Source organism: Mus caroli, chromosome 5 (genome assembly GCF_900094665.2).
Source record: "Mus caroli chromosome 5, CAROLI_EIJ_v1.1, whole genome shotgun sequence".
NCBI lineage: Eukaryota > Metazoa > Chordata > Mammalia > Rodentia > Muridae > Mus > Mus caroli.
The window spans coordinates 98173127-98192387 of NC_034574.1; the positions used below are offsets into that span (position 1 = coordinate 98173127).

The 19261-nt window shown below is 43.3% G+C and overlaps 2 protein-coding genes across 2 annotated transcripts in view; both read right to left on the reverse strand.

Annotated features, from left to right (window-relative positions):
• LOC110294195 (guanylate-binding protein 6-like) overlaps positions 1 to 1847 on the reverse strand; it is a 27902-nt gene extending 26055 nt beyond the window's left edge. The window contains exon 1 of the mRNA XM_029477690.1: positions 1391 to 1847. Within this exon, the coding sequence (XP_029333550.1) occupies positions 1391 to 1399 (9 nt within the window). The 5' untranslated portion in view covers positions 1400 to 1847. The remainder of the gene's footprint in view (positions 1 to 1390) is intronic.
• The window catches only part of LOC110294315 (guanylate-binding protein 6-like), a 165957-nt gene that overhangs the window by 119122 nt on the left and 27574 nt on the right, over positions 1 to 19261 (reverse strand). The gene's annotated exons all lie outside the window — the stretch shown is intronic.

The window sequence follows — 19261 nt, forward strand, 5'->3', positions numbered from 1 at the left end:
ATGTCTTGATAAATTCCACAGCCTGATTGACCTTTTATAAACTTTGAATTTAAATTTTATTTAGAACAACATCTGGCTAGGTCTGTAACAAGGCTCTTTCAGCTAAAAGAAAGGGAGGGAGAGCTGAAGTTTCAGGTTTCCCTAGTCACGGTTTGCAAAACAAAAGAAGTGCCACACAAGCCACTCTGAAGCTGCTCCCCTCCGAGCTCAGCCTCAACCCAAATGCAAACTTTTCTCAATCTGAACATTTTGCCAGAGTCCTGGCCCAAAAATTATCCCTATTTTGAAGTATCCTTAAAGACCTGTTTTCTTGTGTTTGTTCATGTTTTTTAGAAAGACTCCAACCCTGAGTTCCCAATTTTAAGCTAACTTTCTGTTACAAGCAAAAGGCTGCCTGCCCCTTTAATAGCTCCATTTGCAATTGGCCCTCAGCAGGGCTTTTTCAGCTGTATTTGACTCCTAGCCACAGTGCAGTGTAACTTATCAGTTTGTGCTGTGCAAATTGAGACTGCTTTTTAAACAAGTTAAACTAAATCAAAGGATGGACAGCCAGCAGATAAAGTTTTAACCATTTATATTTTTCAACATGAAACACAGAACAACAATCATTCAGACAACCAATCAAAAACAAACATGAATTGACAGACATATGGACAATTTGGTGCACCAAAAACAGACAATAGACAGGGAATAGAACTTGATGTCTCAAAGGGACACAGATATCCTAACCAGAGCTAAGAATATCTCCATAGGAGCCAGAGAGGAAGCAGGACGTCTTCCGTTTTCCCTCAGTCCCTAGGAGAGCTCTGAAATAGCTTATTTTCATTTTTTCTCTTTTTTGCTAAAAGATCCAAAACAGGGGATAACTGCTTTTCTGAAACTTACTTTCTCTCTCTCATGTCTAATTCTTTATCTCCTTCTTCTGGGAATTCTGCCAGAGAAAAGAGAGGAGGCACAGTGGCTGCTTCTGATACTTACTCCTCTTTCCCTGAGAGTTATCTTTAAGCCTTTGATGAAGGCTGCCTCTTTAGTCAAAGTCCTCGAGAGAAGGGTAAATTGACTTAATATTTTGATCTTCATTCTTTATATTATCTTTTGTATCTTTATATTTTGGTTTCTTTTCCTTTTCTCTTTTTATATTTCTTATTTTACTTATTTTTCTGCGTGCACCTTCTTTTTCATTTCTCTCTGTTTCTGATATGCCTTCCTGGTGCTCCTGCAAAAGTCGCAGCCCTTCCTTAACAGCTGGTTCACATTTCTTATCCTAGATAGACTGGCCAGTATCAGGACAAGAAAGAAAACAAGCAACACAACCCCAGCAACAATTACTGGATCTATTCTGAAAGAAAGCATACCTCTCAGAGACTTATATTAATTTCTTTTTACTTACCGGTACCATTGTTCCCCAGCTGAAGAGTTCTGAATCCACGCAGTTGAATCCTTCTCAACAGTCTGCTTTGCGGGAACACTGCATTAACCTCTCAACCCCTGTGATGCAGGGCAGCCAAGAGTGTCAGGCTGCCACTTTGTAGCTGTCTTTTTTCAGAGGAAAGAAACTGACCTTCCTAGACCTAAAGCCAGCCACAGGCCCCTGCAGACCAGAGAGATCAGAACCTGCCTCCCTGCCCCTTCCCTCAGGTGCCACTTTGAATTGGAAATCAAGCTGAGGTCCAGACTAAGTTGCTCCTTAAATATACCTGGTCCCCACAGCACAGGTCCAAGTGCAGTTCTCAGCTGCTTCTCTCTCCTAGGGATCACCTCTGCTCTCCTCCCTCCTGCTCTCTTTGCTCCTCTTTTATGTGAGCTGAACACACACACACACACACATACACACACACAAACACACACACACACACACACACTTGAAAGAAATCACATGCTGCAGCAGAAACAAAACTGAAAGTAAAGTAAAATAAGGCCATGTTAACTTGGCCAAGGCTGGCAGGGGAGGTCAGAGATTCCTGGCTGTCAGAAAAGCCAGTGTGATACTCTGTTGCAGCCAAGGGACAGCAGGATTCCAATGTGGAATGTGTTTACCTTCTCTTTACTTGGAACCCATCTCCAGTTTCTTCCAGCCTTCTTGGCACAGATAAAGCACAGTAAAACCCAGGCATCCATCAGTGGAAATTACAAAATCCGGGAGTATGCAAGTGTGCTTCTCTCAGGGGAAATTCCCAGTGCTTCCTGATCAATGAGCTTTAATGTTTTAAACATGTGTTTTCTAAAGCAGGAACCATCACTGTTGCCATTTCTTCTGGGCTGCCCCACAGTTACCTGTTAATAGCCAGGTGGACCTGACTCACTATAAAAGGGGCTGCTTGTACACTCCCCTCCCTCTCTCTCTTGCTCAATAGTCCTCTCTTCCTTTCTTACCCTCTTTCTTCTCTGTCCCTCCTCCTCCTTCCTCCCCCCTCTATCCCTCTTTCTCTGTCTCTACTACCCCCTCAACTTCCCTCTCCATGTCTTAAATAAACTATATTCTATACTATACAATTGTGTGGCTGGTACCTCAGGAAGAAGGGATGCTTCAACACTGGCTGTCAGAGGCACCCCTTTCACCTCAACATACTAGGTGTGATGGTTTGTATATTCTTGGACCAGAGGGTGGCACCATTTGGAGATGTGGCCTTGTTGGAATAGGTGTGACCTGGTTGGAGTAGGTATGTCATTGTGGGTGTGGGCTTAAAATCCTCACCCTAGTTGCCTGGAAGTCAGTCTTCTACTAGCAGCCTTTGGATGAAGACATAGAACTCTCATCTCTGCCTGTGCCATGCCTGCCTGGATACTGCCATGCTCCCACCTTGATGATAATGGACTAAACCTCTGAACCTGTAACCCGGCCCCAATTAAATGCTGTTTTTTATAAGACTTGCCTTGGTCATGGTGTCTGTTCACAGCAGTAAAACCCTAACTAAGACACCAGGCATCCACCAAACATATACCTGACTTCTTTTTCATTTTCATAAAACACATCAGTCAATCTAAAACCTGTTTTTAAAAGAAATAATTGAGGAATAGTAAGTAGGAGTTGTGTTTTGCATAGAAGCTAAGAAAACTCACTTCAGAGATGGAAGCTTAAAAATGAAAGCTTTAATTTCTGTTCCCTTAGGTAGGCAGACAGTTTGGGATCTGAACTTTGTCCCTGATGGGAAATTGAACAGCATTTGTAAAGGATGAAACACAAAGTGAGAGGGGAGCTGCAGAGTTATCCATTGTCTTTTGACATGAAAAATTAAACAAGGGAGTACCCCTTGGAGGCAGTGTTGGCATCAGGATATCCCAAACCTGTGACATCACATAGGCAACAGAATGTTCTGCTACCTTCTGACTGGTTGCCAAGACAACAGGCACCATATTCCCAGCATCCACTTGACTCACCTGTGTTACAGCATTTTCCATATAAATGAGAACGCCCCTTCCTCACTCTCTCTCTCACCCTCTTCTCTTTCTGCCACTACCTTGTCTCTCCCTTCCAATAAAACCTCTTCCACATGGAACTGCCTTGGCCTACCCGGCATTTTAACACATCAATCTGGGCTATATCCTGGCACCTAGCTTCAAGGTCCTTAATTTATTCTCCTAGACATTAGGTGCAGAGCTCAGAGTGATGAAGGAACAAAGGAGCAGGTAAGTGGCATGGAGATAAACTGTTACCTTGTTTCAACTTCATTGAACTCTGGCTATTCATCTGATGTGTCAGCAAGGCCACCCATCTGCAGTCCCAGGTAGAACTCACACAGAGTCCACACCAGGACTGGGAAGAATTTCATGTCAGCAGGTTCTTGAACTCCAAGAAGGCCAGAGGAGTCCCTGGTCTGGAGCAAAGCAGGCATGTGTCCAACTCTTGTCAGTTGAGTGGCTCTGCTGAGACATCATTGTGGGGAACAGCAGGAGGGGGATTGCCTCTAACACTTCTCTATTATATTGAGAGAGAGAGAGAGAGAGAGAGAGAGAGAGAGAGAGAGAGACTAGTGAGCCTCAGGGCCGTGCTGTCTCTGACCCCACCCCAGTCTTGGGATTACAGGCACACACTGCCATGCCCAGCATCTCACTGCAGATCCAAATTAACATCCCCATGCTTTCATAACAAACCCTTCACAGAATAAGGTGTCATAGACACACAGGCTGCTTGCTCTCTCTAGTGTGGTGCTATCCTGGACCACAAAACGACACAAGAGTAGGTGTACAGTCTCCTGACCAATTAGAATAGTGTCATAGCTGAATAGCCCTCTGACCAGTTATGCCCATGGTATTGTATACAAAAATGCTGTGTGGATCCCTCTGCTGTGAGACTGCACTGCAAATTAAACAACAACCTGAAAAGCAGAACAGTAGCGATGAAGGAGGGGTCTGGAATCCACTATTCCCTTGATAACTAAGCTGATTCGGGAGACAAGATGAAGGCAGTAGGAGCCATAAGTAATAACGGAACCAGCAACAGAGAAATGGGCAAATACTAAGCGAGAAAAGTCAGGTTTAATGTTCCTTTTAAAAATAATATATCACACAGTAGCAGGAAACCTGGGCCACCTCTGTGTAAATGCTGGGAGCCTCAAAAAACCACAAAAGCTTCTCCTACAGGAGGACCTAAATGAAGACTGCCTGAGGGGCCAAGGATTGCTGGTGCAGACAATGCCAGCCAATTGTGTAGAAGAGATGCTTGCTTGGGACCAATGTGGCTCAGGAGGAAAATATTAAAGGAGCTTGTGCAGTTTCTCACTTGCTCCTGGAGTCTGTGTTGTTGATGCCCATGCCATCTCACCTCCTACCCCCAAAAGCAGATAGGATCCAGCAGTGGGTAGTCCAGGGCACAGGCAACAACATCACACTACTAAAAGTTTAATAGTTAATGCATGAAATTATTTCACTCTTGTCCTACTCCTTATCAGGGGAACACGCTTGGCCTTTTCCAGGAAGATGTTAAAGAATAAACAGATATGGAGTCTTAGAAAAAGTCCCTTTATCTACCAAGAAACATGAACAGCAGCTGAGGCACAAAGGCCAGCTCTGACTTTCCAGCCCTGCCCAATCTATCTCTCCTCACACTCCAGGCTTGCCTTGTGGCTGGGGAGATGAGACTCAGGAAGGCCTGCCTGGTGGCACTAACAATTTGTCTTCGCAGTTAGCTTGGTCCTCTAGTAAGATTTGCCTGTGTGATAGAGGTTCACAATTCCACCACCACCAGTGACTACATAATGGCAGACAAGATCTCCAGTTTTTTTCTGACTGGCCACTAGCCATTCCTAGTTGTTAAGGATGATACTTGTGGGTTCTTCCATATGGATCTCTGGGGACATGTCTAAGATGTTACTTTATCTTTAGGGGAAGAGGTGGTATGGCCTGGAATTTCTAAATTATAGGGAAAGATATTTTACTGACTGAACCTGGTAACAAGTGACCCCTTAGTATTGCTAACTTTTCTGGTAATTATAGATATCTATACCTGTATATCTATATCTATGTATATATACACATAGATATGGATATACAGATATATATATATATATACATGAAATAGCAAATGACAGTAGTCCCACATATTTTTGACCCTGCAGCCTTTTAAGTACTTTATAGATAGACACAGGAAAATCATGTTATGACAAAACTCAGCTCTTCCAGCCTGCTTCTTACATGTCAGGAGTAAATAAATATATATGTGTTTACATCAGCGCAACTACTGGCATGAAAAATGGGGCATGGCTTGTGTGGATAGAGGGCTCAGAGTTTTAAAACACTTGCTGCTCTTGTAAAAGACCTGAGTTTGGTTCTCAGGCACCTACATCTGGTAGCTCTCAATGCCTACACCCCATTTCCAATGGCTGTGATACCCACTCCTCACCTCTGTGGACACCCGTACCCATGTAGTACACATACATACACTCAGGCATGCACCCACAAATAATATAAAGTATTTTTTCAAAGAAAACGATTGAATTTTCAGGGGGCGGCTTGAGAACACTATTGTGAAGAAAAGCACCAAGAAATGGGAGAGAAGATGCTGAGATGCTGGGATGGGGTTTCTGCAAGAAAGCCAACCTTCTAAGCGAACCTTTAGGCTGTTTACATTCACCATTCTTACTTGGGCTTCCCTTATTTTGTACCACTTTGGGTGTGTGATTAGAAAAAGCAGGGGAATAAAATGTTTCTGAGTAGCTCAGTGGAAATCTGTAAGAATGACCCAGCTGCTAAGGCTGTTAAGAAATCAGAGAGAGAACCCAATGTGAAAGGGGAGAAAACCAGAAAGTGCTGCCACAGAAAAGCACAGAGGGAGTGAGGATAGTCTCTGAGGAGACCCACACTCCCTCAGGGTGCACTGCACCTCACAGTCCACCCCACCTCAGGAAGCTTCTCTTAGGGCCTGACCTGTCACCTTTTCCTTGTCTTTCTCCTTTCTGCTGAATTCATCAATGTTAGCTCTTACACTGCAGCTCATTCCTCACTCTCCCTCAGGCAAATGGTAACACCATCACTCTTACATACTCCAGGCCACAACCCAGAAAGGCTCCTTCATGATTTTACAAAGAAAGGGGTAAACTGAGCAGCAATCAGGGACACCAGGGGGTTCAAATACAGCAACATGAGAAAAGGAGTTGGGAGGTATTTTAACCTCTGAATTAGACCCTACCTATGCTGGCCTCTTACCCCCAGGAAGCAAATATAACATATATTAATTAATATCAGATAATATTAATCTATATATTTTGAGCAGATAAACCAAACAGCAAACCAGGCCAAGATGATTCCACATGGGAGAGGTTTATTGTGCAGGGATGGGGGAGGGGGTGGCGAAGTGGGTAGAAGGGCAGAGAAGAGGAAAAGAGAAGGAGGAGGGGGTGACTTCCTAATTTATCCAGAAATGACATCATGCCAGTGAGGGTGGGAACTGAGATGAATGGGTTGTGGGATTGAGGGTCATTGCTCTGGCAACACAGGTCAAGGGTCACATAGTTAGGCCAGGGTTTGGAGTGTCCTGGTGCTAACAATAACCAGACAGTGAATGAACTCTCCCAATCCTTATCTGGATGAACAACCCTGCTTCTCTGATAATGACAAAATGTAACTTGTGACAAGGACTGCACATCCCAGGTCTGGCTGCCTTCTATACTGAATAGAATATGATAAGACTAAATCGCAATGGTCTCTTCCCACCTAGGCCTTATCTTACTTCAGAGGCAGAGTGCAAAGCTGGCAAGAAAGCTGCTCTCGTGGGGTCCCCAGGTGTGTGAAGGAGTGGGTCTGTTTCCTGTACCTTCTCTTGGTATTTTTCCCCTTCTGTTTGTTTTGTTCTATTCTGATGTGTTAGTTTTTGCTTTCTCTTACTTTATTTTATTATTGTTTCTAGAAGCCTGTTTGTTTTCTAATGAGAGGGGAGATAGGGAGGAGAATGGGGAGGGGAAACTGCAATCAGTGTTTATTATATTTGAGAAATAATGTATTTTCATTAAGTGGGGATTTTTTTTCACAATAGCCCGACCCATCTCTCTCAGACATACTTACGAATGTAAGAGAAAAGTATCTCTCCACTAGGTTATGAGTTTGTATGCATAATCAACTGTTTTACAGTTTTTTTTTTAAAGTGAAGGCAAGTTTTCTTTGGAGAGGGCTTGGCAAGGGTGCCAACCATTATTCCCATACTGAGCTGTGTTTGTTTCTGATAAATACTGGAAACTCCCTTCTCCTCCCAGCTCTCTCATACTCAGAGAACCTTAGCCATGGAAGCCAACAGGACTTTCTAAACTACAAAGCAAACAGAGACTACAAAATAAGTTGAGCCTACACAGTTAAGGCGANTTCCACAAGGTTGTCAGATGGAANGCTTGGAGGTCACNGCCAGGCTTTCACAGAANTAGCNCATNGTTGCAGAAAGAGAATTTTTTANTATTATTTAAAAATTGTTTTAGGCATAGTTTATTTTATCTCTTTTGAAATAGGGTGGTATTTTCTTTGGTTTGAAAGCAAATACTGATGTGTCTTATAAAGTCAAGGATATGTTTTATAGAGCGCTGTATGGTGTGGTGGGAGGGGGTACCTCAGCAGGCCCATGCTCAGGCATCCCTGCCCATTCCCCANTTACCAGCCATAGAAGGAGTCTAGTGTAGAATAGAGTATATACTGGGGCATGGGAAGGAGAGTTGAGAGTGGATTAGAGACAGGAAAAGTGAGGAGACAAAGATACACACAAACTCACACTCCTGCACACAAACAGAGAGAAAGAGAGAGGGAGGGGGGAGAGAGAGAGAGAGAGAGAGAGAGAGAGAGAGAGAGAGAAAGAGAGAGTGAGAGGGAGAGAGAGGGAGAGAGGGAGAGAGAGACAGAGCGAGAGAAGAAGAGGAGGAGGAGGAGGACATGTGAAGAGAGAGGGGAAGGGGAAGAGCAGAGAGGGAGAAAGGGGTTATGGAGAGCAAAAGGAGATGAGAGTCAGAGAGAGTCAGAGATGCCAACAGTCTCTTTTATAGCAAGCTAGGCCTACCTGGCTGTTGCTAGGTAACTGTTGGGCAGAGCCTAGAAGATATGCCAACATTCCTCCATTTTGGTTTGACATTAAAAAGGAGAAACTAGAGAGAGGTGGTGGTGAAGCAGGAATAAGGTCGTCCTGATCTTTAGTTGTTTTCTGCTGACTTTGGGCAATGTGTCTCTGGGAAATCTAAGAAAATGGAGGTGAGCATGTAGGTCCAGTCTCAGAGTTAGCTGTTTCTTTGCTTTTCTGGGGTCTGTGGAACCATCTGTGGATAGGAAGGAGCAGGTCCAGTAGAAGTGTCTGTGTCTGTGAGAGTAGATTCGAGTGTTTCTGGGTTGCTTCTCTGGAGCTGTCCTGGAACAAACATCCACACACTCCCCTATATAGAGAGAACAAAGTTTAGTAGGTTTGGAAGAAAAACTTTTCTTAGGTGTATGTTTGAAACCCTCAGGTCTTGGTGGTTGAAGTATTATTCCTGCTTCACCACCACCTGGCTAAACCTATCTTTAAGGCAATGGTCTTTAAGATTTTTATTGTTATAAATCTTAAAATTAATATTAAAATTATTATTTACCAAGGGAGGATAGTAATTCTATGAAATCTTTAATTTAATTGGAAAGTGTCTTTGGAGACCTTAAATCAGGCTGTTCTAAAATAATAAGACAATGAAGAACTACCCATACCAAAGATGGCAGATAGCCAGGAGACTGGTTTTAACGAAAATGGCAGTGAACTACAGCTAGCCATGTGACTGCCCTTAGATAAAATGGCACTGAAGTGATACTTCTGCCTGTCAGGGGAAAAATCTTGTGTCTGTTATACCTTAAAATGGAATGGCAGAAGTGTGGCCATGTATCAGCAGGGACAAATAGACACATTTTCTCTAGTAGACAGGGCAATTTGTGCATTTGAGGCAGCCTCTCCCTGTCACTGCAGGCAGCCCCTGCCACTGTGCTTGGAGTGGCAAAGTGGTGGGGCTCAGTGGTACACAGTGCAACTTGGTTGCTTCTTCTTTAGCCACAGCTGTCAAGGGCCAGAATGGAAAGAAACCAGAAATAAACTTTCCCAGGAAGTAGAAATCTAAGACGGGAGCAACATCTGGCAGCTGTGGTGGCAGGCTGTAGCTGCTCATTAGGGCAGGGAGCAAGAGAGCAGGAGGGGAGAGGTAGAAAACAGAAAGCAAGTTAACTGGAGCACAGGTGGGGAGAAGCATGCACACAGAAATCTTTTCATTTTCTGGATCACTGCTGAGGGTTGTAAAAGATTTTTACCTTTTAAGCACCATAAAGCAACCATTTAGAGTTTTCACTTAGTGGGTATCAGAGGCTAATTTAGTCTGAGAATTCAGAGGCCTTTAAGACTGGGAGGTATCCCAGTAGGGAGTCTGGAAGTAACAAGGAAGACTTTCCCTTTTGAGTGAGAATAGAAGTTATCCATTATCCCTACCAGTCCTGAAGGTAAATTAATAACTAGGAGCAGACATCGAGGCCAGATCATCAGGCCTTCATGACGTGAAACTAGAGATTGAACTCAGGGCCAGCACCACAGTGAAAGGAGAACGCTTTACCTAGGCCTAGGATTTTACAGCAGCGAAACCATCTCGAGGAGAGACAAACATCTCAGCCAAGGGAAAAGTTGATGAGTCATCAGGAAGGCCAGTCATGACTGTGAACACCTCCATCAGGGCACCAGAAGGTTGCTATGAATTCAATGCCCCCCCCCCCTTTGAGACCATGAGCCATTTAAGCTGACTAGAGGTGAGGGGAGCTTACCAATCAGCCAGTGATTAGTCTAGCAATCCAATGGCTGGAAAGTCCATGTGCAAGTGGTGGGAAATGGGAACCACCCATTTGTAAATTCAAGTTTCAGTACCAAATGAGGTGCTTTATAAGCCAAGGATCTGTTTTATAGAGTGCAGTAGGTTGAAATGGGAGGAGATGCCTCATTGGGCCCATGATGAGCACAGCATAGAAAGATGGTGAACAGATACCATCCTCAGATGCATTCATATGGAATAAAATTTATTTCCTTGTTAGTAGGGCGACAGGGTTTCTTTTGTGGGTTCATAACTCCTCACATAAAGGAAATCAAGAATGGGCTTAGGGACAAACAGAAAGACAATTTTATTGGTGTTCCAGAGCAAGAGGGCAAACAGGCTGCAAACCTTGTCAGCTATACAGAAGAGGAGGAGCACACTAAGAGGTAGGAGAGTGGGTCGTGCTCTCTGGTTATGGACCAAGAAAGGAGGGGAGACCAACAGTGGAAGTCTATAAGTTCCAAATGGGAAAGGGATTTCTCAGAGAGAGAGAATGAGCATGCCCACTGCCTCACATCAGGACAACAGGCTGGGGATTTGGACTGGCACCCCCTTCCTCCAAAAAATCAAAGAAGGCAAAGAAAGAGTTACACTTTCTAACTGAGGGTTGACTAACAAATACACAAATAGTACCATCTATACTTATGTTTGAGTATAATATGTGTTTTAATTGACAACTTTTTGAGAGATATTTTCTAGTCCAGGTGATTAGATAGGCTCATTTGGATAAACTCTTATGGACAGGAACAATAGCACGTTTTTGTAACACACCTGCCATATCCACACCTGCCTCTTCCACACCTGCTCTTCTATACCTGCCTCCTCCACACTTGCCTCTTCCATATCGGCTTCCTCCACTCCTGCCACTTCCACACCTGCCTCCCTTTTCTAAGATAATTTCATCATATGTAAGGTTAATCATGCTGCTCCTTCCCTCCCTGTCCTGGGGTTTGAAGTTCTTATGGGGAAACTGTGATACTTTCCCTCAGTTCTCAAGGTATTTCAAATTCTTGTGGGACATGTGGGAGCAGGAGGCAATCACACCCTTCCTTAAAATGAGAGAGAGGAGTCCAAAGCTGGTTATTGGACAGTCCATTCTCAGTTCTCCAAAACCTGCTTATATCTGAGTAAAGTGATGCCTAACTGTATATTCAGTAAGTAAGAATGATATTATTGTTTCTATTCATTGCGTGCCAGGTGGTACGGAGCACTACCTCCCAGCTGGGAAGGCTGAAGGAGCACATTCAGCATTCAGCACATCACTAGGTTTTTCTGTATCCCTGTTGAGTTAATTATAACAACCATGATTACAATACTGTGGGTTGTGCACTTAGGAGTAACCATTCACTTTCTCATTGGATTTAAGGCCACTCCATGAGATGAAGCCTACACATGGCATTACTAAAGGGACCCAAACCTGAATTGTTATGCCATAGGCCTAGGGTAGAATCAAATACTGATGCTCTGACAGAAGACCACAGCAATAAAGTGACTCCTTCTGACATACTACTTTGACCTCGTTCAGTCCACTGCAGAGATGCTTCCTCTTGCAGTAGATAGAAATCAACAAAGAGACCGACAACCTCTTGCAGTAGATGAAAATTGACACAGAGACCTACAACTGGTCAATGTGCAGATAAGGAGGCACTTTGTACTCTCAGTCTTAACTGGGACATCTTCATCACACCTCTCTTCTCAGGGAAATACATGGAAGAGGAGGCAGAAAGATTGTGAGATCCACAGGTGATTGAAGACAAAAGGAATCAAATGTCTTTCAGACACAAGACTGACACACATATAAACTCACAGAGATGGTTGAAGCATGCACAGGACCTGCACAGGTGTAAGTCAGAGGGGATCACAGTACTGAGATGGGTCCTGAACACAGGCTCTATGCCTAACCATTCTGTTAACACTAACATTCAGTTAACACTAACTGACAACTGCTTGCAAAGGAAACGTCTGTTTTCTCCAAAGTAGTCAGTGGGTAATTAGCCATACTTAATGGGTAGAAGCCATGCCCAGCATATGATGGCTAACACAAAAGGAGATCAGTGGTATTTGTGTAGACATTTTACCTCAAGTTGCTTTGGTTTTTTTGTTTGGTTTTGTTTATATGGTGTGGGGGAGACCGTTTTATTTTATTATATTTTATTTTTTATTTTTATTCTGTTTTGTTTCCAAGGAATCTGTGACAACACAAAGAGACTAGCAATGCACTTTTTTCCCAACAGACGATTTCACCCCACATATACAGCCAATTCCAAGCAGAGTTAGCATCCCTGTGATGGGCTTGCCCTCCCCCTCCTGGGATGTTGCTCTCAGAGCTACACTAAGACATTTGTTTCCCACGGACTTTCCCATTCACTGAGTCCAAGTCGGTTCTAACTTGAACATGCAGTCTCAAAGTCCATGCCCACCAAAGCCAAGGCAAATCAAAGGCTCCTCCATTTTCCTGTGGTGCTTGAGTGAGCTCAAAGGCTGACTCAGAAGTTGCTGGGTCCAGATCTGAAGCCTGCTGCAGCAGAAAAGATGCTGTGCTCAGGAGTGTGGCCTGGGCTTGGGAACGGTGGCTTCATCTGACACAGAACTGGGTTCATTACTTTATGGGAACCCCACTTTACATGGGAGACCCCAAAACTCAAAGACTAGTGTGAGAATCTCACTGCAGGTCAGTATGTGATTTTTTTCTAAAGACTCTAACTGTCACAATTGAGGGAACCCACAGACTCTCAACCCCTTACACTTGGCTGCACCCTCTCCTTTACCTTATTCTCCCACTCTTGGAGACCATGAAAACATTCTCTAATGGGACTGTAACGTCACTCTTTCATTGTTCAGGTCTCTTCTGGTGTTCATATTCTTATTTATGTCCCTGCCCTGCTCTGAAGGTATGTTGAGAGATTTTATAAATCTCTTTTTACAAACATTTTTATCAAGAATTTACATTGGATCTTAAAATAATAAACTTCTCATTTTGCCTTTTTACTATATTTTCTCAGTAGGTATTCTCTGACAGATGACAGACTGTGGAATAACACAGACAGCTGAAAATCACACAGCCACACTGACTTTGGAAGCCCTGCGGGAGGCTTTCACTATGGAGGTCAGGGAGACAGCAGACACTGAAGAGTCACAATGACAGTTGTGAGACTTCAGTGAAGTTTTCAACTAAAACCATCACCCATGCCAGGAAGCCTTTCTAGATGTGACACATAGGTATGACAGTGGGAAAATCCAGTGTCTACAAGCACTCTGCAGAAGTACCTGGGTTGTAGACACATGGCTTAGTTTGTAGATCCCTGGCCATTCAAGCCTGAGGACCTGAGTTTAGGTTGCACAGCAACTCTGCTAAGCTGAAACTGCATTCAGTTTGGATGGTAAATTCTCATAAGTCGAACCCCCAGACTCACAATTTCATGTCAGGTGTATGTATGACATAGTTAAAGTCTTTCAACTGCATGTAGACAGGCCTGCTGTATCCATGAGCATGAACATGTGCACACATGTGCACACATATGCACATATATTACAGTGCACAGACATACACACCCACACAGACACATACATGTACACACATGCACATACATGATCTTGGGTGGTATAATAGGTCATCATTCAGGTCACTGAGTTTGGTTCCCAAGGCTGAAAAGAGGGTAAGGTGCTTTGTTTTCTCAGGTTTTTCAGGAGCTGCAGTGTGTCAACACCATCAGACACCTCCTCATGCTCACCTCATAGCTTCCGTGCTCCCTGCTCCTCACCCTCACTCCTCTCCTGTGCTCCCTGTTTCTCACCCTCACTACTCTCCCGTGCTCCCTGTTCCTCACACTCACTCCTCTTTAAGATCCTATTCCTCGCCCTCACTCCTCTTTCATGCTTCTACCTCCCTACCTTCACTGCTTTCTTGAAGAGCCTCCAATAGTCATGCTCAGTCTTCTCCCACATGACCTTCAAACACTGAAACATAGGGGCTGGATTCTCTCTGTTAGAGGCGCTGAAGTGGATCCAACTCTCCCTCGGTGTTCACAGATGTCTCTTCATTATTTTATTTAACACCCTACCTATTTGCTACTGATTCCTACAAGGAAAATGTACAGAGACGTGACCCAATGGGGAAAAAAAACCAGAAAGGAGCTTTCAAAGAACCAAGTAGAAAAGTCAGTTTGATTACATCTCATGAGAATTTCTCATGAGCAGTTTCTGGTGTATTAAGACTTGGAATAAGTAAAAAATGAAAAATGTGACTTATTTACAACTGAAAAGACAACAATGACTTCCTTCTCACAGGCTGTGTGACCATCAGCAGCCTCTGGAGCATGTCTGCGGGAAGCCTCAGTCACTGGGCCTTCGGCTCACTGCAGTGGTCAGCTGCCTTCTGCACAGCTACTGAGTTCTCAAGCATGACTAGAGTTGTCCCCGGACAAGGCACTAAGTATAGTTTGTGAAGCCCATACAGTCTTGGTACTATAACATTCACACTGGAGGGTGGTCATCCAACCAGGGGCTGCAACATTTAAAAAATAAAAGACTGATTCCATCCCCACACTCCACCCCTGCCAGTAGCTGTGACTCCTTAGCTAGAAGTGGAATTCTGCATACCCTTCCACCTAGCCTGGACCAATAACAGTGATAGTATTTCTACCACTTATGTGACAGAAATAACTTTTCTATTACAACTGCTAAACTGTTGATGGCATCCACCTAGGTGGTCACCTGAGTACTTAAATCCTCTGTGAACTTTGTGAAAAGATATATAAATATCAAATCTCCAACTCAATAGGATCCATGGCTCTGAGACTGAGTCTATGATCACAACCAATAAAATGGAATAAAAGTTTCCCTTCCTGAAAAATTCAGTCCTGGGACTCAACTCCACAGGATGTAGAGCCTTTCATGAGATGTTTAAGTGGCAGGTGCAGAGGTCTTGTGGCTGGAATTGCTGTTCGTACAAAAGCTCCCCAGACAACTCTCTAGCCCTCCCATAGTGTGAGGAGACACCATAAGTCAGTGGTCATTGACCTAAATGACAACTCCCCAGACACCAGCATGCTGGTACTCTGATTTTAAAGTCCTGAGGTCCAAAGGTAAGAAACAATTCTCTGTTATTTTTGCGTTTATCATTTGTGTGTGGGATTTTTAACCCTAGCACCAAAAGACATGAAAACATGCATGGCTGTACTTATTCTGACAGTCAGAGCCTGCATGTTCAGGTTTATACTTCATTGCACTCTTCCATGGGGTCTATCATTAAACATAGGTTAGCACCTCTCTTGGTCCAGGCCAGAAGGAAATCTAGTGTAAAGAGAAAACAGGGACACACAGTTTCACCCCTAGCTAAGGAGTTATTGTTACTGGGGAAAAGAGTCAGCTCTTTATTCATTAATGTTGCAGCCTCTGGTGAGATGACCCACGTCTAGAGAATAAAATGCACCCTGGAGTATAGGGGCAGCACAATCTGTCCTTCATGGGATTGAGAGAAAAAAATATGAAGTTGGGTGTGTGGGGAAGGAAGCAATGTCAGTGGACATGGGATCATAATCTATTGTATCAAATTCTCAGAGAACTAATAAACTAACAGAAAATAAATTATCCACTTTCTAAAATCATCAAGTTGCCCACAAAAATACTTCCATGTTAACATGAAATTTTGAAGGGAAAAGACAGAGTTGGCAGGCTAAGCAACTCTGTGTTCATTTAAAGTCATGAGGCATATGAATATTTTCAGGACCTTGTAAGTTGGCACTTCCTTTGGCCTGGTTAGAACTCCCAGTGGTCTTCTTAAGAAATAACTTCTCTATTGGAGGGACAGAGATGGTCAAAGGTTAAGAGCACTGGCTCTGGCAGAGGTCATGGGTTCTGTCCTCAGCACACACATGGAGGCTTACAACCATCTCTAATTCCAATTCCAGGACATCTGAAGCCCTCTACTGGACTCCAAAGGCAATGCAGGAAAATTTCCCATATATATAATATAAAATGAAAATCTAAATAATGTTTTAAAAAGAAATCACTTATGTGACTTCACTGAAGAAAAAAAATTTTGAGTTAATGCTATTTTATTAAAGATGGGAACCTTCACACATGTGGAGATACATGATGTGAGCAACATTCTGAGAAGTTGTAAGCATGAACAGATATTTCAATATGGCATAACAATATGGTGATTTTATCCTTAGGATAATGGATTTGAATGCTTGGTTCCCAGTTGGCAGAACTGGTTGGGAAGGACTAGGGGGTGTGTCCTTGTTGGAGTTGGTGTCACTGGGGTGGCCTTCAAGGTTACAAAAGGCTCACATTCCCATATAGCTCTTTCTCTCTGCCTTGTACTTGTGGATCAGAGGTAAGTAAGACCTCAGCTACTGCTCCAGGACATGCCTGCTCACCTGTGTGCAGATTCTCTGCCATCATGATCATAGAATCACCCTCTGAAACCATAACCCTCCAATAAATAATTTCTTCTGTACATTGCCTTGGTCATGGTACCTTGGTACAGTACTAGAAAAATTATTAAGACATGAATATTATCAAATACCTGTTTCTGTATAGAATGAGGCCAGAGTACTGAATAATGTACTACAATGAAATATCAATGCAGAGCACCACAAAGAAGTAAGATTTTAAAAGGAGGTTCACAAATCCTGTGACCTTTACTCCCCATCCTGAGCCTTGCACTAGTGAAGATGTAAGAGCAGAAAACATTGGATTGCTATAGAATGTTTGTATCACCATTGTTTTTAGATAACTAAGCCATAGAATATATTTTTAAAAAATACTGGATGGTGAAAGACAGAACACTTCCTTCTGGAGAGTAAAAATGTATACTCTGTGGACATGTTGAAGCTTTCAGCTCTGGGGTTGCTGCCTGATGATAAGGGAGAGGGAGTTACACTGAGCAGTCATGCAGTGTTATAGGCTTCTATTTCTTCATTCCTAACCAGGTAAACACTGCCTCAATCAGTTTGCTGGTTTGTATGTCCTAGGCCTAGGGAGTGGTACTATTAGGAGGTGTGGCCTTGTTGGAGTAGGTATGTTCCTTTGGGTGTGGTTTTTGGAGTAGATGTGGTGTTAAGACCCTCATTCTAGCATTCTGAAAGTCAGTATTCTGCTAACAGCCTTCAGATGAAAATGTAGAACTCTCAGCTCCTCCTGCATCATGCCTGCCTGGATACTGCCATGTTCCTCCTTTGATGATAATGGACTGAACCTCTGAACATGTAAGCCAGCCCCAAATATATGGTGTCTTATATAAGACTTGCCTTCATCATGGTGTCTGTTCACAGCAGTAAAACCCTAAGACAGCCAGCAAGTATTTATAGTCCATGAGATACTGAAAGATTCCCAAGGGAGAATGTGATCCACCAGCACCCACAGAAATGATGTCAGGTCATTGGTTTCATGATATGAAAGTGTTTTTCAGAGTCTGCTATGGACTTTGGTTTTGTTTGAGCAGAACAAATATCACCTTAGTAGTCGGCCTCCTAGTCAAAAGCCTCTTGATGACACTTCCACTTTCTGTCTGAGCTGTATTTGCATGCTCTTCCATTTCAGGTACCTTCATGTTTTCACACAGAAAGTCAACAGGATATAGTGAAGATAAAATGGGAAATCTGGAGGAACTATGCCAGAGAAAATGAATGCAGATTCAGCCATTCAAGACCCTTAGAAGCATATAAGAAAGACATAGCTCTGGTGTGGCTCTATCTATGATACTGAAGGTGACTATGTGCACACTGGGCAATGTTGGCATGGGTAGAATTAGCTGCCATTGGAGTATGGCTCAACTTTGGAAAGAATTGAGCTGATACTTTGGTAAAATTGTTATGAAGAAACTAAATGGTTGAAATAAATTAAAATCATGTGCTATTTCTAAAGATTTGAGAACTCATCCATTCTTGTAGCTAAGAAATTCCTGATTCATCTTGAAGACTAACCACCTGCATTCAAAACTTCAGTCCTAGGGGGGTCAGCATAGCTGCCAAACACCAATAAGTAAGGGAGAAAATTATAATCTGGTTTCACCACACTTTGATCACTGAGGCATACTGTAAAAAATAAGTATCATAGGGTTTGGGACTTTTAGAAAATTTTTCCTCAGAAACTTGAAAGAAATGATTAGAAGTAGTTTCCATAGCTACTGGACAGGATGCCTTTCTCTGAGGGATGTAAAGACACATCTGTGTGCATGTGCACATGCTCATGTGCTCTATCGAGTCTATTTGGTATTGCTGTATGTATATGTATTTAGGGCTGACCACTTATGACTGGATAATCTAACAGGGGACTCCTACTTGGAGAACACAGATTCTCCCTCTCAGCAGCATTGATTGCCTATAGACCTTCATCTAGGTGGAGTGCTTGGGAAATTCCCCCAATGTGGCAGCCTACCCTCTTATGATTTCCTCCCATAGTGCTATGTACACTGCCATGGAAAAAGGCAGCCAGTAGTCCTACCCTGAGCTTTCTAACACCTTTCTCAGAGCTGGGAGGCAGGCTGGAGCTCCACAAACCAACCACAGAGCATCCTTTGTGCAGTAGAAGCAGCCACATCAAAAGAAACAAAAGCCCAGGCTGAGCAAAATCCTGCACTACAGAAGGAAGCAGCAGGCAGCAAACTGCAAAGACCACAGCAGCACCCAGAACTCCTAGAATCCTTTGACAAGCATCTGCAGAGGGCTTAGGCTGGGACAGTCTTCCCTGCTTGGTGTTACTTGCTTTATATTGTCACATTCAGATAATCAAGGGATCTAGTTTTGAAAAGACATGTTTCTGGCCACCTAAACAAAGTCACTACTTAAATTAAAGACTGTGTGATCCCTTCAGCCCAAAGTCAAGCAGCTTCTGAAGGTGGAGTGAGTATTATAGGAAAGTCAGAAAGAAGACTCAGAGCCAAGAATTAGAATTGGGAATGTTGTGGGTCAATACCACATCAGCCTCGAGTTTATTTTTCTTAGCCTCCTTATATCCCTCTGTACCATGGGAAACAATAT